The 16102-nt window shown below is 54.5% G+C and overlaps 1 protein-coding gene and 1 long non-coding RNA gene across 3 annotated transcripts in view; one reads left to right on the top strand and one right to left on the bottom strand.

Annotated features, from left to right (window-relative positions):
- PPARGC1B (PPARG coactivator 1 beta) overlaps positions 1 to 7967 on the bottom strand; it is a 51543-nt gene extending 43576 nt beyond the window's left edge. For both annotated transcript variants that reach the window (XM_064161798.1, XM_064161797.1), the window contains exon 1: positions 7778 to 7967. In XM_064161798.1, coding sequence (XP_064017868.1) covers positions 7778 to 7861 — 84 coding nt within the window. In that variant the 5' untranslated portion in view covers positions 7862 to 7967. The remainder of the gene's footprint in view (positions 1 to 7777) is intronic.
- Positions 7968 to 9144: 1177 nt separating this feature from the next.
- On the top strand, positions 9145 to 14844 carry LOC135185230 (uncharacterized). The gene is made up of 3 exons (XR_010306417.1): positions 9145 to 9216; positions 9751 to 9865; positions 10607 to 14844. It is a non-coding gene; the product is annotated as an uncharacterized LOC135185230 (long non-coding RNA).
- The last annotated feature ends 1258 nt before the right edge of the window (positions 14845 to 16102 follow it).

Consider the following 16102-nt stretch of genomic DNA (forward strand, 5'->3'; position numbering starts at 1 on the left):
AGCTGTGCGCAAGCCTGCTCGAAAGCAGAAACAGGGGTGGTTGGTTTAAATCTCCATCTCCAGCTATGCAGAGCTCTGGGATTTATGCTGCTCAAAGAGAAGTTTAAAAATCCTATCATTAAGATGCAGGAAGGTGGCTCTAGACTACTCTGGGCAGGCAGGGCTGCAGGCTCCAGAGCAGTAGGGGAAAGGAAGGTAGCTAAGCAGCCATGGTTTAAAATAAGCCAACAGGAATGCAAAGTTTAATTAGCATGAAGCCAAGGGCCATGAAGTTGCAAACATTTGCACCAAGGCCATGCAAGCCCCGGGAAATCAGGACAGAGAGACCTGAGCTGGAACAAAGTTCAGCCCACATGCTGGGTGCCAGAGAGACACCCTCTGATTAGCAGGAAAAGCATCACCATCTTGCCTGGAACAAACCACCACACAACCCCCGTGTCCTGCTCTGCCCTCCACAAGTGTTGCAGGCAGAGCCTCAGTCCTACCAGTACACAGACAGCTGCTGTAACCCCTTCTCTGATCCCATTCTGGCTGGGCAACGTGCAAGGAGCCAAAAGATGGTGGCTGCTCCAGTCTTGTGCCCACCAGAGTCAGCACAGGATGCTCACCCACAGGGGCTGGCCTCTGCAGGTGACAGGATCCAGAGCCAGCCCCTACTGTGGCCTTCAGGGGCATCTGCCTAAGTGCAATGCTTCACACCTCCAACTTCTTGCTGTTACCCAGGCACATGCAACCATCACTCCGGATGCAATCGACACTGCTCTTTGCTCTAACCCAGCCCAACTGCTGTCCTGTGCCTGCAGATCAGTTCCATCAGTCTTGTGCACATGCAAACAGGCATGGCAGTGTCCCACTGGGATGTCTCCTGAAGTACCCCACAGCTATATTTGCACTTTCTTCAAAATAAAGAAATGTTAAAAAAGCATCACTCCTACCTATGCACTTCAACTAAAAACAAAGCAGGAAGGGGCACAGTGAGAAAGCTGCAAGGCCTGGCAGGTGAGGACCATGCTGCCTGCTCCCAGCAGCAACTGCCCTGGACGCCAGCTCTGTGCACCAGGCGACAGCTGAGGTTACTCCAGCCACGGGTCCCCTCGTGATCCCCAGCTGTCGCTTGCAGGCGGCAAAATCTGCATTTCCCCCTCCTCTGGGCAGGAGGGAGGAGAAGGAACACAATTAGAGGCAGCTGGGCTTCCTTCCGTCTGTAAGACACAGCCGTCCGGCTGCACACGCTGGTCTGGCTGCTCCTGCCCCAGCTCAGCTCTCAGCCTGTGCCAAGATGCTCTGCCCTCTCCCCTCTGTCTCCCCTCACCACAGGATTTCCTTGCTAGAAAATTAGGAAATGAGGGTTCCTCGGGGACTAGGTGGGGAAGGCAGCTTTTGACGGAGGGAAAGGATGACACCTCCCACACCACTCGCCCACTGCCCCATATGCTGGGGTCGAATGGGGTCCTACGGCCTCCCCTGAACAAAGACTGGAGAAGCAGAAGCGACAGCAGCCATGAACTTGCAGCAAACTGAAAGAGGAACGAGAGGCCCGAGGAGCCGCAGTGGCTCAGCAGAAGGGGCTGCCGGGGCCAGTGTGCTCCCTGCTGCTGCAGGCAGAACCACGGGGCGCAGAGGAAGAATTCCGAAAATGCAGCTCAGGGAAGACAGGCTGCCCTGACACTGCAGCCACTGCGAGAGCTGGAGGCACTCGTTTTATCCTCCGCCACCTCAGCACAAAAACATCCATATAAAGCATGTGCTGCTCAGTTCCAAGGGAGGGAAGAAGTGTCACATCAACGCTCCCGGCACACCAGGGTCTCTCCTGCTTCATTCCCCATCACACAGGCTCCCCCTCACCAAGGGCAGAGGCCTCCTGCTCCTATCTGCGAGGGCAAACGCCTGCCTGTTTGCAGCCCGGATGGGTACACGCAGGCAGATATAAAAAGCTTGTGTGATACTTCAGCAGGACCTTCTCATCGTGCTTCCTCAACAAAGCTCCCTGTACTGGGAAGGCATGCAACACCCAGGGACAGCAGGGATGCAAGATAAGCCAACTATTTTCCCTAAGCCCCACATTGCTGCCCGGGAGCCAACAGTGATCAAAGGTTAGTCTGGCTACTAGATGGGGCCATCTGAAAAAGCCCCCAGGGCTGCCACTGACTCCACTCTTCCCACCAGCAGATACCAGACTTGCTGCACAGGGAACTTCTCCCGTGGGGGGGGGGGGGGGGGGGGGGGGGGGGGTTTTCCAGCTCTTAAACGGCCAAAGGCAGTTTCTAGCTTTTATGTTTCCCTGTCTTAATTCTGAAGTGAACCAGTTTAATGCAGCAGTGTACAGCAGCTCGACCCTGGCCGTTGCCTCCGCCTGGGGAGGTGCAGTGAGTCGGAGCAGGGTAACCATGAGGCTAATGAGACTCTGAGCATTGCCAGATCTGTGCAAAGTCCTTCGGCATTTCTTGGAAGCTCCCATTATAAAAAGCAATAAATAAATAAATAATGATTTGCAAGCCAGAGCTCATGAAAAGTGCTGAAATGCAGAACAGCAGAGTGATAAGGCAAGGGAAACACATTGGTTGGACCATCACTCAGTGCCTATGGCTCGGCAACCCCTAGAAGTAGGTCACTACCTCACCTGACTACCCGCTCCATTAACTTCAACCTTTAGTCTCTGGCTCGTTACTACAAGCAGAGGCACCTTAAAACAGCCTCTCCGAGGCACTTGTAAGAGAATCCTTCACCAGGTAGCCGCAGGTGGTGGGAGCTTGCCCTGTCGGCGCGGCAAGCAGGCTGCGGAGCCAGCTGCCTGCTGCTGCTGCGGTGCGGGCAAGGGGCAGCCCCAGTTCGTGGCCCCGGGAAGGAGCAGTGCCACGTGGCTGAGACTGCAGTGGCCGGCACGGACATGCTGGCAGCGGCGGCTCTGGCGCGTACAAAGTTCCCCCTCTGCTAAATCACTTCAGGCTGCCAAGCAGTCACGAGAAATATAAACCCGCGCGGGGTTACCATGGAGCGGGGCTCGGCTGCGGGAACTCGAAACCGATTCCTTCGGCAAAGACGTTTGCCGACTGAGGCCCCCCTAGCACCTCGTGTCACCAGCTCCTCTCTGGCTCCTCAGCGGTGAGAAGTTAGTGCAAGGCACGGAGTTCCAGCAGAGCCTTATCTCTGGCGACAGCCCTTCCTCTCCCTGGTAAAGCCAGGGCCACCTCTGTGCTGGAGCCCCATGGGGTGCTCAGGCACAGAGCACCCTGCACAGATGGTGCTCCTCACCATCCCCAAGGGCGTGGGCAGACAGAAGTAGTGATGGCTTCAGTGGAGTTTTCTCTACAGGCACTGGGCTGTGCCCTGCACAGTGCCTCTGCCCCAGCACAGTGAGTAATGTCCCCAAGCTCCCATGGGTGCTGGAGGAAGTGTGCCCTTGCCAACAGTCTGTCTCCCAGCAGTGCAGACAAGGGGCTCCCACACCCTGCCATGAGGCAGCTCCCAGCCTCACCAAAGGGGATTTCGGAAAGCTGCCTACCAGGAGCCAGCCTGTGCTATACCAACTGCACTGGAAACCAGGATGGGGTTTGGAACAGGAAAGACATCCCTTAGGCATTTTTCACTGGACAACATGCAGTGCTGAAGTGCCAGACCAAGTGAAGTTTCTAACTACAAAGAGGCTTCTGACATTGGAAAGGTTAATGTGTAAAAGAGATCCATCTCTCTCACAAAGATCCCTTTGCTGAAGGCACTAGGTAGAGACCTTAACTGTTCACCTGTTGGAGAGGTGCCTTTCCATTACGGCATGAGACCAGGGCAAGGTCACTGCAGAAAGCAGAGAGCGCGGCACGGCGCAGCCCTGGAGCCCTGTCAGGGTGGGCAGCACTGAGGGATCCAGCCCAAACCACCGGGTGAAAGCATGTGAATGGGCGGGGAGGCAGATTTCAGGCCTGCCCTCCTTTCTCCCGCGGCTGCTCTCTCCTGGCTCCAAGCAGCAGGCTCAGCAGCACGCTGCACTCACCATCTCCTGCAGCCAGCGCTGCAGCGCGGGCAGCTGCCGGCATCCCCAGCAACCACCACCCCCTGGCTTCGCAAACGCATCAGCTACTGCCACCGTCAGTAACTGCCACTGTGCTACAGCCACCTTGCAGCCCTTTCCCGGGAGAGCACGGGGGTCTCTAGCCCTAGCAATGCAGCAACCCTTCGACCCAAGCTGCAGCAATGCAGCCAGGCTGGAGACACACTCTGCACAGGCCCTTGGGCCGTCTCAGTCAGCCAGACACCCTTCTCAAAAAATCTTTGAGATTTCTCTCAAAGTCCTAGCAAAAGCAGAACGCTGGTCTGCTCACTGAAGGCTATCAGAGATTAGGGATGCACTCCCCACTTCATTACTAGCAGTACCATTCCAGATGATGGACCGCTTTTCCATTGAGGGGCTTCACTGTGCCTGCTGCACTCACCGATGGATTAAGCTGTTAGCTAGAGGCTGAGAAGTCAAAGAGGAAATACCGTATTGCAGTTAATGTGATCTTTAAGGATCTCCCTGAGCAGCAGACTTGGGGTTTGAATTTTTTTCCCCTGCTGCATTTTGTTTGGGGTTTTTAAACAGATCAAAGCCATAAGAGTGAAACCGCTCCTGCCTCTTGCAGGGATGCTGAGTTGCCAGTCACTCTGTGGTGCTCTCGGCAGAGCTGCCTGGCTGGCACTTTCCAGTGCCTGGTGCCAGCAGACAAACCAGCTACAACCAGCTTCATCCCTCTGAGCAGCAAAGAGTTGCACAAAATGGATTAAGTAGGCCCAGAAGTTACATATTTTGAATTGCAGCAAAGCAAAGTCACTTCTTTTGTTGTTAAAAAGAGAAGAGGAGCTGGCAGAAGAAAGGCAGATACTAAGTGAAAACCCTTGATTCTCTTTCTGTAGCAATGCAGGTACCACGTGAATCATTGCTGTCCTCGATATGTAAATAGAGGTTAGCAGGCACCCACAGCACAAGCCCATATAATTAGGGGACTGATGCACATATCTATGTCAACCCTTCATCATGCATCTCCCCGAGAGCCCTCCTAAGGATTTCTCCCATGTAGAGGAAGGGATCACCTGGCACCTGCATGCATCAAACTGCATCCTTCTCAAGACCTACTGTGAAAGCAAGGACTGGGGAAGAGCATGAGGGAGAGAGGAGGAGAATGGGAGTTCCTCAAAATTTCCACGAAGGAAATGGCTAATATTCGTGATCTCGTGGCCTTCTGACATTGTAGTCTCTCAAGATAATCTGATCTTGCGTTGGAGCACTGGGGACTTTGCAGAAGCAGCTTTCGGGCTTCATTGAGAACTCAGTAACCCAGTTGTAAGCAGAGGCTCGTACAGTAGTAAGGGGGAGAGACGTCAGCAGCCAGCCCGGGACCGCCTCCCGCTCCGACTTATAAAGCAGGCATGTGACAGCAGCCAAGGCTAGAGCCTTTCCTGCAGTTTCATCAGAGGTTAAGGTACAAGCACAACACAGGTTTACGACTTCAGGCGTCTCTTAAGCAAATGCATTCAAATCATAGCTGGGGGGCATTTATTTGGTTTTTTTTTCTACCTTTTTTTCCCCCTTTTCTTTTCACCCTGGCCTTTAACCCCTCGGCACACATGGGGACAGAGAGGAAACGCAATTATCAAAAGCAGGCGCCAGGCGGGAGAGCAAACGCAGGCTGCACACCGCCGCCAAGGAACCTGCAGCAGGCTGCCAAGATCTCTTCGCTGCTCTTCACCCTACACACCTGGCATACATCAAGCCTGGCACCAACTCTGTGCACCTATCCACTCCAGTCCCTCCCATAAAGCGCACAGACAGAGGACACAGAATCATAGAAAAGGTTAGAGAAGACCTTTTAAGATCACTAACCATCAAATCAAACCAATAGTTTGCTGTGCCTGGGGGACCTGGCAGAGCAAACTGCACCTTAGGAGATGCCATAAAACCAGTCTTATTTCATCACAGGGCATTTCATAGTCCAAATTTTTGCAGGGGATGCTCATAATAACATGGTGGGTTTGCACCAAAGAAAGATGATGATTTGCAGGATTTTTTTCCCCCTTACCAGTCCTTTCCGTAATAAGATTCCTAAATTGGCACATCAAATGTTGACCAAAAAGCAAAATAGAAACAAGCCTTCAGATGCAAGCAGCAGTCACATGAGCTTATCATTTCACATTAAGCACGTGGAGAACTGGCAGGTTTTTTTCAGGGAAGCGGAGCCAGGAACTTTCACCTGCCCTGCAAGAAATGGAGCTCTGGAGAGCTGCAGCCTTCCTGCTATATTTCCTAGAGATGTGATCCCACACAACCAGCCTCTTCTCCAGCCAACGGTTCTCTCGGCAATAATAAATCCATCCAAATCAGAAAATGCAAACCGCTTATAAAATCTTCTCGGCCCACTTCTCACCCTCCCTGACCCTTCTCCCATAATCAACCTGTCAGCGGCTCTTCGTTAACAACTGAAGCTGCCACCTCCCCCCTGCTCTGCCCCCAGCAAGCTGCCCGGGTCCCATGCCAAACTGGAGTGCCCTGGAGCTGCTGCATTCAAGAAGAGGCAGCGGGACTACATCAATCTAGCCGGTGGCAAGATCTGCCTGGTTCTCTCTGGCACATGCACCAGGGGCAAATCTGATTTACCAAGTCTTGAGATCTGATTTGTTTTGAACCCAAACAGCAGGATTAGTCCCCATCCCGTTCCCAACACACATGCCCCTGCTGTTTGCAATCTTAGAGGTAAACTGGTGAGAGTGCAAGGGTTGGGATGAATGTGCTAGCTTCACAATCAAAACTATTTTGTAATCTGTGGTTATGAAAGTGAAGGGCTAGATGGATGATGTGTAACTACAAAAAACTCTTCCCACTTGCACCAGCCTCATCAATCCCACTGCGAAATCCACGGTTGTGCTCCAGATCAGTCACAGCTCTCGCTACTGCCCGGCTTATTGTATAGCGTCTCTTTCACCCCCCAAAATGGAAAAGCATGCAAGCCCTATAGCCAGCACGGCTCACTCTCGTGATCGTGCGGGAGCTGCCAAGGAGCCTTAATCTGATTTCAGTACCCGTCTCGGTCCAAAAAAGAGCCCATGCAGATTTTGGAGCCGCTGACTCGCAACACCGATGCCCCTCTCCCTGCTAACCTCTCCCCCTCCCCAAACCTCCATCCCCTAAGATCCCAGTCCGTATGCGTGTAACTGACGCTCGGCATGACTCATCCCACCGCTCGGCTCTTATCAGCCCCCACCGCGCAGCCCCCTGCGGAGCCCCCCCAATCCCCCCCCCCGGCGCCCTGCACCGCGGCGTCCCCCTCCCCTCCCGTGCAGCGGGAATGCTGTTGCAAAGCGGGTGTGTGTGCCAAAATGCATCAACCCATCAACTTCTCCATACTTCCCCCCCCAAATTCCCTGCAGAAGGGCAGGGGGAGGGGGGGGGGGGGGGGCGTCCACGTGCGAGTGGTGCTGAAAGCGCCGGCGGGGCTGCAGGGCTGCAAGCGCCGGGGCCGCTCCGAAGCCGCGGAGAGTAGAGAACCACGAAGGCGGCAGGGATCTGCGCGTCCCCCCTCCCCGAATTTCCCCCTCTGCGCACCCGTGAAGCAAACTGGACCTCCGCAGAGCCTCCGGGCACCTGGGGCGTAAAGCCAGTTCCCGCACCACTAACCCCCACCCCGGAATACTGCGGGTCCCGGCTCTCCCCCCAGGTGCCCCGGGAAGGGGGGGTTCTGCCGGCTTCCCTCCCCTGCAGTCACATTGCGCTGCGGAGCTGTACAGCAGAGCCGCTCCGCCGCCCCCTCCCTACCTGGCTGTCAGCGAGGTAACTGAAAAAGAAGGAGGAAAGATCCTCGTCGAGTAGAGAGCTGCAATCCGGCCCCGGCTCCGCCATCTTCCACCTCCGGCTGGGGCTGAAGCAGCACCGAGCATGCAGCAGGCGCGGCGGCGGCGGCAGGGAGCCCGGCGGCCGTCGGGGCGGAGCCGCCCGCAGCCCCCGCCCGCCGGCTGCAGGAGCCGGGGGGTGGGAACCAGCAGGGCATGGAGGGACACCCGCGGTGGCAGGGTGCCAATAGGGCTTGCAGCCACGTGTGGGGCACAAGAGCCTTCCCGCGGGACACGCAGCCGCCCCGGGCACCCACTTCAAGCACCGCTGGGCACACTTTCCAAAGTGGGGGCAGCTGGGTTGCTGCCAGCACCATCAGGTGCTGCTCAACAGTCCTCTGCTCGCCCTGAGATGAGAAATGTAAGCCCTGAGAGCAACACGTCAGGCTGAAGGTCACATCCAGGCTTGGCGAAGGTTCACCAACAGTTGCCGAGTGTCCTGTGGGGCTTGCACCCACGCGTGGGCCACATCAGCTTCCTACAGGGCACGTGCCCACCCAGGGCATCCACTTTAACCACTGTTGTGCACACCTCAGAAATGCCATCCCTTAAAAGTGTGGTCACCCAGCACTACTGTGCACTGCTCAATGGTCCCTAGATAACACTGTGTTGAGATGCATAAACCTTTAGAGCAGGGTGTTGGGCTGGAGTTCACATCTAGGCATGGCAAGGAGAGACACTCATGGCGGCAGAGTGCCCCATGATGCTCACAGCCACGATGTAGAGCACAAGCACCTTCCTGCAGGATGTGCTCCCACCTAAAGCACCTGCTTTAAGCAGTGCCACGCACACCATAAAAGTGCATGCCCTTAAATGCAGTGATACTCAGCATCACCAGACACTACTCAACAGTCTCTAGATCACCCCAAACCAAAATATACAAACCCTGAGAGCAGCACATTGTGCAGAGGGCCACTTCCAGGCTCTGGGGGTCTGTAGAGGAGGCAGAGAGCAAAGAGTAACAAGAAGTAAAAGATCTTCAGATTTCCCTTGTTTTCATCTCAGTGTTCATCCCATCGTTGCTGTGAGCATCTTGATGTCACGCACATAATTTTCCTGTCTGGAGCGTGAGGTGTATGCTAAAAGCTTTTTCAGAAATAATTAATGATGGGACCAAAAAAATCTCATGAATGCCCTATTTACTCACCTTTAGCAATTACATGGGAAAGAGCAGGGCTTGGCACTGCAACCTGAATTAGCTGATAAAAAACAACCTGTATGATTTGCAACACCTGCAGCCTAATGGCTCCAGATCCTCAAATACCCTCAGGTGGTTCAGACAGGCCTGCAGGACCAGTGTAAATGGCTGACAAAGCAAAGTGATGTGGAGTGATCTAGGCGGAGAGCTCTGTTTCAGGATGACAGGTGAGCAGAAGGTGCCTCTTCCTCTGATAGAAAAACCTTGCTGCTTGTCTCTATTCTCCCTTTCTTTTGTTTCAAAGAGAGCTGTTTCTAGTCACTCTTTATTACCCTCCCATGTCTCTTTGGTTCAGGACACACTCTGAACACCATGCAATGTAGCAGCACTAGATTTTCCCTGATGATGTCAAACCTTGCAACAAAAGACATCAGTGGGCAGCATGTGTTATATCATACAGCTGATGAGAGCAGGGGCAGAGGCAGCGTGGCTGCTGGGGTGGGACAAAGTAAAAGATAAACTGCTGCAGAATCTTCCTCATTGCTGTGCCATTTATTACTACTTACTATTATGAAGTACTGAAGCAGTTACTCAAGGTCCTCTTTAAACTGCTCCACCAGCAATGAAGCTTCTCTTCCCATGATTGGGAGGTCTGGGCCCAGGATGCACAGTTGTAGCTCACAGCAGGCACAGCATGGAGCCATTGGAAGGGCCTGGGGGAGGAAATTGCCTTGCTCTGGGGCATGTGCCATTCCTTGCAGAACAAGACTTGAATTCCCAGTTGACACTGCTGACCAGTGATCTGGAGTACATACCCCCTCCATTCCCTGCTTTGCAGAAGACACAAGAGGAAGAAGTGTGCTACAGAGAGAGAAGGTGAGCTGGCAACAGGAGGGACATCAGAGGAAAAAACAGGTCTGGAAGGCTTCACCATAGAAATAGTCTATTGGGAGGAATTTGTTGCACAAAAAGCAAAGTTCTCACTCAAGAATCTCGTGATTTCCGTTACACCATTTGTACTCTAATAGGAAGCAACTATTCATGGGAATAACTTGTGAACAGTTGTTCTAAAGTCAAGTTATGCATAGCCATGTGTTTCAGAAATACTTTTTCCTTTCTGCTGTGTGTGCAAGCACAGTTCCTCCCTCCTTGCTTTCCAACTCAAGAAGATGAGCTAATTCCAGCCCCAGCCATTGGCAGCCTGTTGGGTGCCCACCCTGGCAGCAGCCACCTGCACTGTGTGGCTTGGCTGGGCACCCCACAGGAGCATGAGAAAGTCAGAGCTCAGCTTGTGCTGCCTCATTTTTTCTCTGCACAGAGGCAAGTTAGGGCTTACTACAGCCACATGGGCAAAACTGGATGGAATGTATGGGTCAGACTGCACTTGTGCCAAGATGGGGGCCAGAGGGCAGCAGACAGAACAAAACGAGGACATATCAGAGGGGTGGACTTGCTGCTACTTCTGGGTTTCAGTGGAATCCCAGAGGACAAAGTAATTGCTCACATGGATGCAGGTCATTTTTAACATGCTCCAACTTCTGCCCCTGACTATTCCAGACTTTTGTACAGTCCAAGTGATTTTGTTTCTGCCTTTTGTTGTTTTTTTTTCACCTATAGAACCGAGATTGCACCACTTCCCTGTGCCCTGGAGCTGCTGGAGGATTGGTTGAATAACACTCATAAAAACGGCTTCGAAAGCACCAGGAGATAGGCAAAGGAGGACAAGATGTTACAGCTGGCATTGTCTCCACCTCCTTAGGAGTCAGTCATGTGGCATGCTCAGAAATACCCGTGGTGGGTAGAGGGCACCCGATCCACGGTGCCTGGGTGCAGTAGTGTGAAGGGGACGATGCATGCCCCACGCACAGGCACCCTTCTCTCTGCGCAGTGACCGTGCAGCTCCGCTGAGCGCTCACGGCTTTCCTCCTACACCAGCACCCGTGAGCACCACAGCTGCCAGAGCTCCAGCCTCTGCTGCTTCTCTTATTTACACACTCAAAGAGCAGTCAGCCACAGCTGGGCAGAAATAAGCCCCCCACATGCCCACCCCTTGCCTGCCGGCCCTGACTCCATGGCGCTGTGCCGGCGCCGCAGCCAGCCACAGCAACTCGGTGCTAAGCCCGGAGGGGCTGGAGATAACATTACCAAGGTAAAATATAACAGACAAAGTCGACAAATGCCCTTTCAAAACAGCAGAGAGCAAGTCAAGTCATTAGGCCAGCGGTCAGGAGGGGACAGAGTGCGAAGGTACCCTTAGCCTACCAAAGGCCAACTGCGGGCCAGCGGCAGGAGCCAATGAGCGGTGGCTGGACCGGCGACACCCCGCGCTGCGCGGCTCCCGCCTTCGGTTTCACGTTGCAGCTGTCCCTGTTTGTGGATGGGAAAATGTTCTACAGAGCGCGCAGGGCCGGCGGTGAGAGGCAGCAGCAAATGGGGCTGCTCCCGGTGACAACATCCATCGCCGCTGGTGCGTCCTCGCCGGGCCCCCACCTTGTATCACATACAGCCCCAGGGGGAGTCTGTGTGGAGGCCACCCTGGCAGCCACGGCCCCTGGGGTCTCAGGGGAGGAGGGCTCTCTGCTGGCTGTGTCTCTCTGACCTGGCGGTTAGGTAAACTGGGGGCAGCCAAAGGGGAAGTGCCTCTGAGGCTCTGCCAAAGTCCTCTCCTAAAGCAGTCTTAACTCATGTGGGCTGCTAACTGGAGGCCCTGCTCCCCGCGGGGCAGCAGTGGTTGGCAGTGCCCTGACTCTGAGTTTCACTGACTTTCTCTGCTTGGCTCCTTTGCAGGAGCTCTGTTTTTCTTTCCCCTCAGCCCTGCATGGCACCCAGCTCAGCGTCCTTCACCTCAAGTCACCGAGTGCAGGGACCTAGTATCCCTTTTCTGCCACACTGTCTGTGTCCAGTGGCTCCTGACCAGCTGCATTCGTGTGGGAGCTCCTGCCTCCTGCTCCATTTGTGATGTGAGTGCTCTATGATGGTTAATGGTCACCAAAGAGTGAACCTCTGGAAATGTACCACCGGGCAGCATGGCCCCTCGTTCTGCACAACACTGGGTGGGAAAATGCCCCTTGCTCTCAGTCTAACATCCTCTATGCCACAGGGCTGAGGATGTGGCCTTTTGGCCTGGAAGGGACCTGTGAAACAAAAAGAGTGGGTTCAGATGACAAGTGGATGCTGGCTGAGTTCTTAGCTCTGAGCCCTAGCTCATCCAGGAACTGGGACTGTGGCTATGTTTATTCTGCTCCAGCAACCCTGAGCATCATCAGAGATTGATGCTCCAGTGTTCCAGTAAAGCCCCTTTTGCAGGCACACATGGGCACCATGTGCCATGGGAGAGAGCCCCAGCCCCCTCTCTGGAGACCACCTGGCAGAGGGTTACTCCCCATTCCACAGCCACAACCTCAGCTTGCTGCAACCCTCTTTCCCTGGAGCAGTGACAGGCCCTTGGGCCGCTCTGGCAGCATATGGCCAGCATCAAGGGTCGGGGGGATGCACGCACACAGTGTAATGTTCTACAGGGCTCCAGCCTGCCTGGTTCTACAGCCTGCTTCTCTCCAAAACCACAGCCTTGCATGTGCTGAGGAGCTTAAGCCACACACTTATGGCAGAGGAAACCTACAAAAAGAGAAATGTGGAGGCAAAGGAGTAAGAATGGGGCTATTGGAATAGATGGGAATTTCCTGGACCGAGCAGCAGAGGCCAGGCAGCTCATCAGAGGGTAGAGAAGGCTCTTACATGATGGCTCATGCTGCCCACCAGCTGTGTGGGCTGATCGAGAAGACCAGGATACCCATTGACTCCTTATGGCATTTTAAGTGACTCATTTGTCCACGGGAAGCAGCACACTCGCAGCAGCTGAGGCAGCCTGTCCTCCTCCCCAGGCTGTTCCAGCACAGCAGGGCCAGTCGGCCCCTTCTGCCCAGGGGCAAAAGCCTGGCAGCAGCTTGGGGCACCCTGTACTTCACTTTATCTGGAGGAGGAAACCCCCTGTCAGAGACCCTTCACAGCATTTTCTGCACTGCCTGACATCCTGCCATGGAGACCCAAGCCTTCCTCTTGCTATTTCGCTGGCAGTGTCACCACATGCTGCCCCAGAAGCAGCCTGGCACACTGGCACCAGCCAGCATGCGACACGCAGGGACCAAAAGATTCCTCACCATACGGCACGTGTCTCTTGTGCTTACTCTTTTGCTCTGGCTGAGCTCAGCTTCCCCACTGCACTGTACTACTGGCAGCTCTCACGCTGCTCTGACAGTGTCTGTCATAGCCTATTCATGTCACCCCACAGTCCTCTTGCTGGCTTGCCTGCCTCATCCCTGCCTGTTGGGCTGATTCTGGTTCTGGTGGCACTGCTTGGCCTCTCTTCCCTGGCTGGAAAGACAGCACCAGGAATTGGGGTGTCTTCATCCCCATCATCCTGTTTACAGACCTTCCTCTGCTCTGCTCCCCGGGAGGAGCAAGGGGCAGGGGGGAGGCTGGCCAAGACCCAGACTGATGTCATCCTCCTCAGACCCTGACCCTGAGAGGATGACTCCTCCTGCCTTTCCCTGGGGGCTGCTCGGTGTCTGAGCACTGCCATCAATGTTTTCTCTTTTTTTCTTCTTAACTGCCTCCTGGAGATGTGCCATGATCACCTAAACAGATTCCAATGCTCCTGCACCAGCAGAACCAGCCAAGGGGGAAAGCAGCAAAGGGAGCCAGTTTGGAACCCCAGTGCTGCCAAGCAAGGACTTGCTGTTCTTCAAACAGCCACTGCTGGCAGAGATGTCCATGGGCATCTCCCCACCTGGTGGCTCCCAGCCCAGGGCAACTGCCAACCAGACTGCTCTCATCTGTCCCCAGGTCCCCCGTCCTGCAGCATGCCCTCCACACAGCTCCTGCTATTCTTAACAGCTCTCCTCCATGCATCTCCCACAGCCACTGGCCATTACCTTCCCCAGATACTACATCCCCAGGCTGGTCACCAGTGGTGGGAAGGGGCTCATTGTCAGGTTTCAGCTCCCTTTGGCTACGGGCACTGGTTATTAGTGCAGAAACCCTTCCATAGATGTCTCCTGCTGTTCTTGACAGCCTGGTGAGCAGAGCCACCCATAGCATTTTGGGGAGCAGTGGGGACAGGGTTGTGAGCTTGTGTCCTGGAGTCCAGTTTACCACAAAATCCCTCTCCCTCTGTGGTTTGAATGGGAGAAGAAAAGGTGTGAAAAACCTGTTTCCCACCCCCCACTCCCCTCCCCCCCACCTTGCAGGCGTGAAGCGGGGGAGAAAAGGGCCCTTCTGGCATGAGGGGTGCCCCATGCCCATGCTGGAATTGGGCTGGTGATTGGTTGTGCTCTTTGCGCCTCGGAAGTGCCAACTCGACCCTTTGTCTAGGAAGATCATAAATATTGGGGTACTGCCCACCTTGGGGTTCCTGCCTTAGAGTTCTCCCCCACCTGGATAGTTCCTGCAGAAAGAGTCCCCATGCGCCCCGAAGGACAAGCTCCTGAGGGACAGGACCGTCCCTGCTTTGGATGGCTTCCCACCACAAGCAGCCCCTTTTTGCAGGCTTGATAGGCCTTAATGAGCCTCGCAGGTGTGTGAAAGAGAGCAAGCAGACAAGCACCTGGAGTGCCCTTTCAGCCAGCCTTACTCACCTGTGGGTAAACTTTTGGTTCAGCCTGATTAATAGTGGGGAATACTGTGCTTAGTAGCTTAGCCTTTTCCAACTCTTGACTTCCAGAATAGTCAAATTTACCTATGGTATCCTTGTAAGATCTTCTCAATCTAACTGAATCTGCTGATTAAAACAAAATTGATTTCTGCATATAGTTTTGGGGGTGGGTTTTGGGAAAATAAAATAACTCTATTTTTCTATATATTCCTGACTTGGCCACATTAATTCCCTGCCTCCACAGCAGCTTGGTAGGGCTGGAGGCTGGGGTGCTGGGGCAGCAGGCACTGGTGCATCCTCTGGCCCCGCACAGGCACTGCTTTGCTGTTCCCCAGCACCTCAGCACCATGTCCCCGGGCAGGAGACACTTGAGCTCTAGCCAGCACTATAAATAAACCTGCGCTCTTTTACCCCGCCAAATAGGTTCTCATTGATTTTACCTATTCCTCCTCCTCCCTCCCTTCAATATGTGAAGTCAGATGAGGAGGAACTCGGGGATCTGCCAGCTTGGCAGGAAAAATGCCATCCCCTCCAAGCCCTCTCGCCCAGAGATAGTTGCTGTTTCCTAGTTTTCTCTTTCTGAACGGGCGGCACTACTGGAGGAGAAGAATCAAAGCTCCCTGGTGGAAGTTTGCTGGCTAATTATTTATTAATCTCCTCCTGACAGCCTAATCACCAGCAGTGAGGCAGCTTCAGAGCCCCCCACCATAGGGAAGAGGACAGGGAAGAGGATGAAGAATTTTTCTGGTGGGCCCTTCTCACTGTGGCCAGGGAGCTCAGGGTGAGCAGACACATTGCTTCCTTCTCCAGCTGCTTCCATTACAATTGTACCTCTGGCCGAGGTAAGGGGGGGGGGGGGGGGGGGGGGGCATCCCTGAGTCCCTGTCCCGGGAATTGTCAAGGGCTGGGTCCTGGTCCCTTGCTGCTGACGTCAGATGGGGGGCTTAGCCCCCCCAGACCAGGCAATGTGGGAGTGCCTGGTTGCTGCAAGCAGTTGCTCTGCACACAGGAGCTCCCCATGCAGAGATGGCTAGCAGCAGAAGTCACGCAGCAAAATCACAGCTCACACAGTCTTCCTGGCACTTGAAAGCATCTCGAGAGCTTAAAAAGCTGCAAGATGCTTCCCCTCCCATCCATCCCCCTCTGTCCTTGCCTCTCACTGCCTGTACTTTGGGCCTCCCTTCCAGGTGGGGAGAGGTGCAGCACTTTCAGGGGCAAATGGTACCACGCCGGGCACGGCGAATCCTGCCCGCAGCAGGCAGCGGGAGGCAGGAGGTCTCGTGCTGCCCGCCAGAGCAGGGCTGCGGGTGACTCATCGCCATGCAGTATGCAATTACCCAGGCGAGTGCAGGCTCCTGCTGCTTTGCACAGGTATCTGTGTCAGCCAGGGCTATTTCCAGCTCGCTCCACACTCCTGGCTCCTCTGAGAGGTAAGGAATACAGACGCCTGGCCGCTCTGCCTG

Source organism: Pogoniulus pusillus, chromosome 22 (assembly GCF_015220805.1).
Source record: "Pogoniulus pusillus isolate bPogPus1 chromosome 22, bPogPus1.pri, whole genome shotgun sequence".
Lineage (NCBI taxonomy): Eukaryota > Metazoa > Chordata > Aves > Piciformes > Lybiidae > Pogoniulus > Pogoniulus pusillus.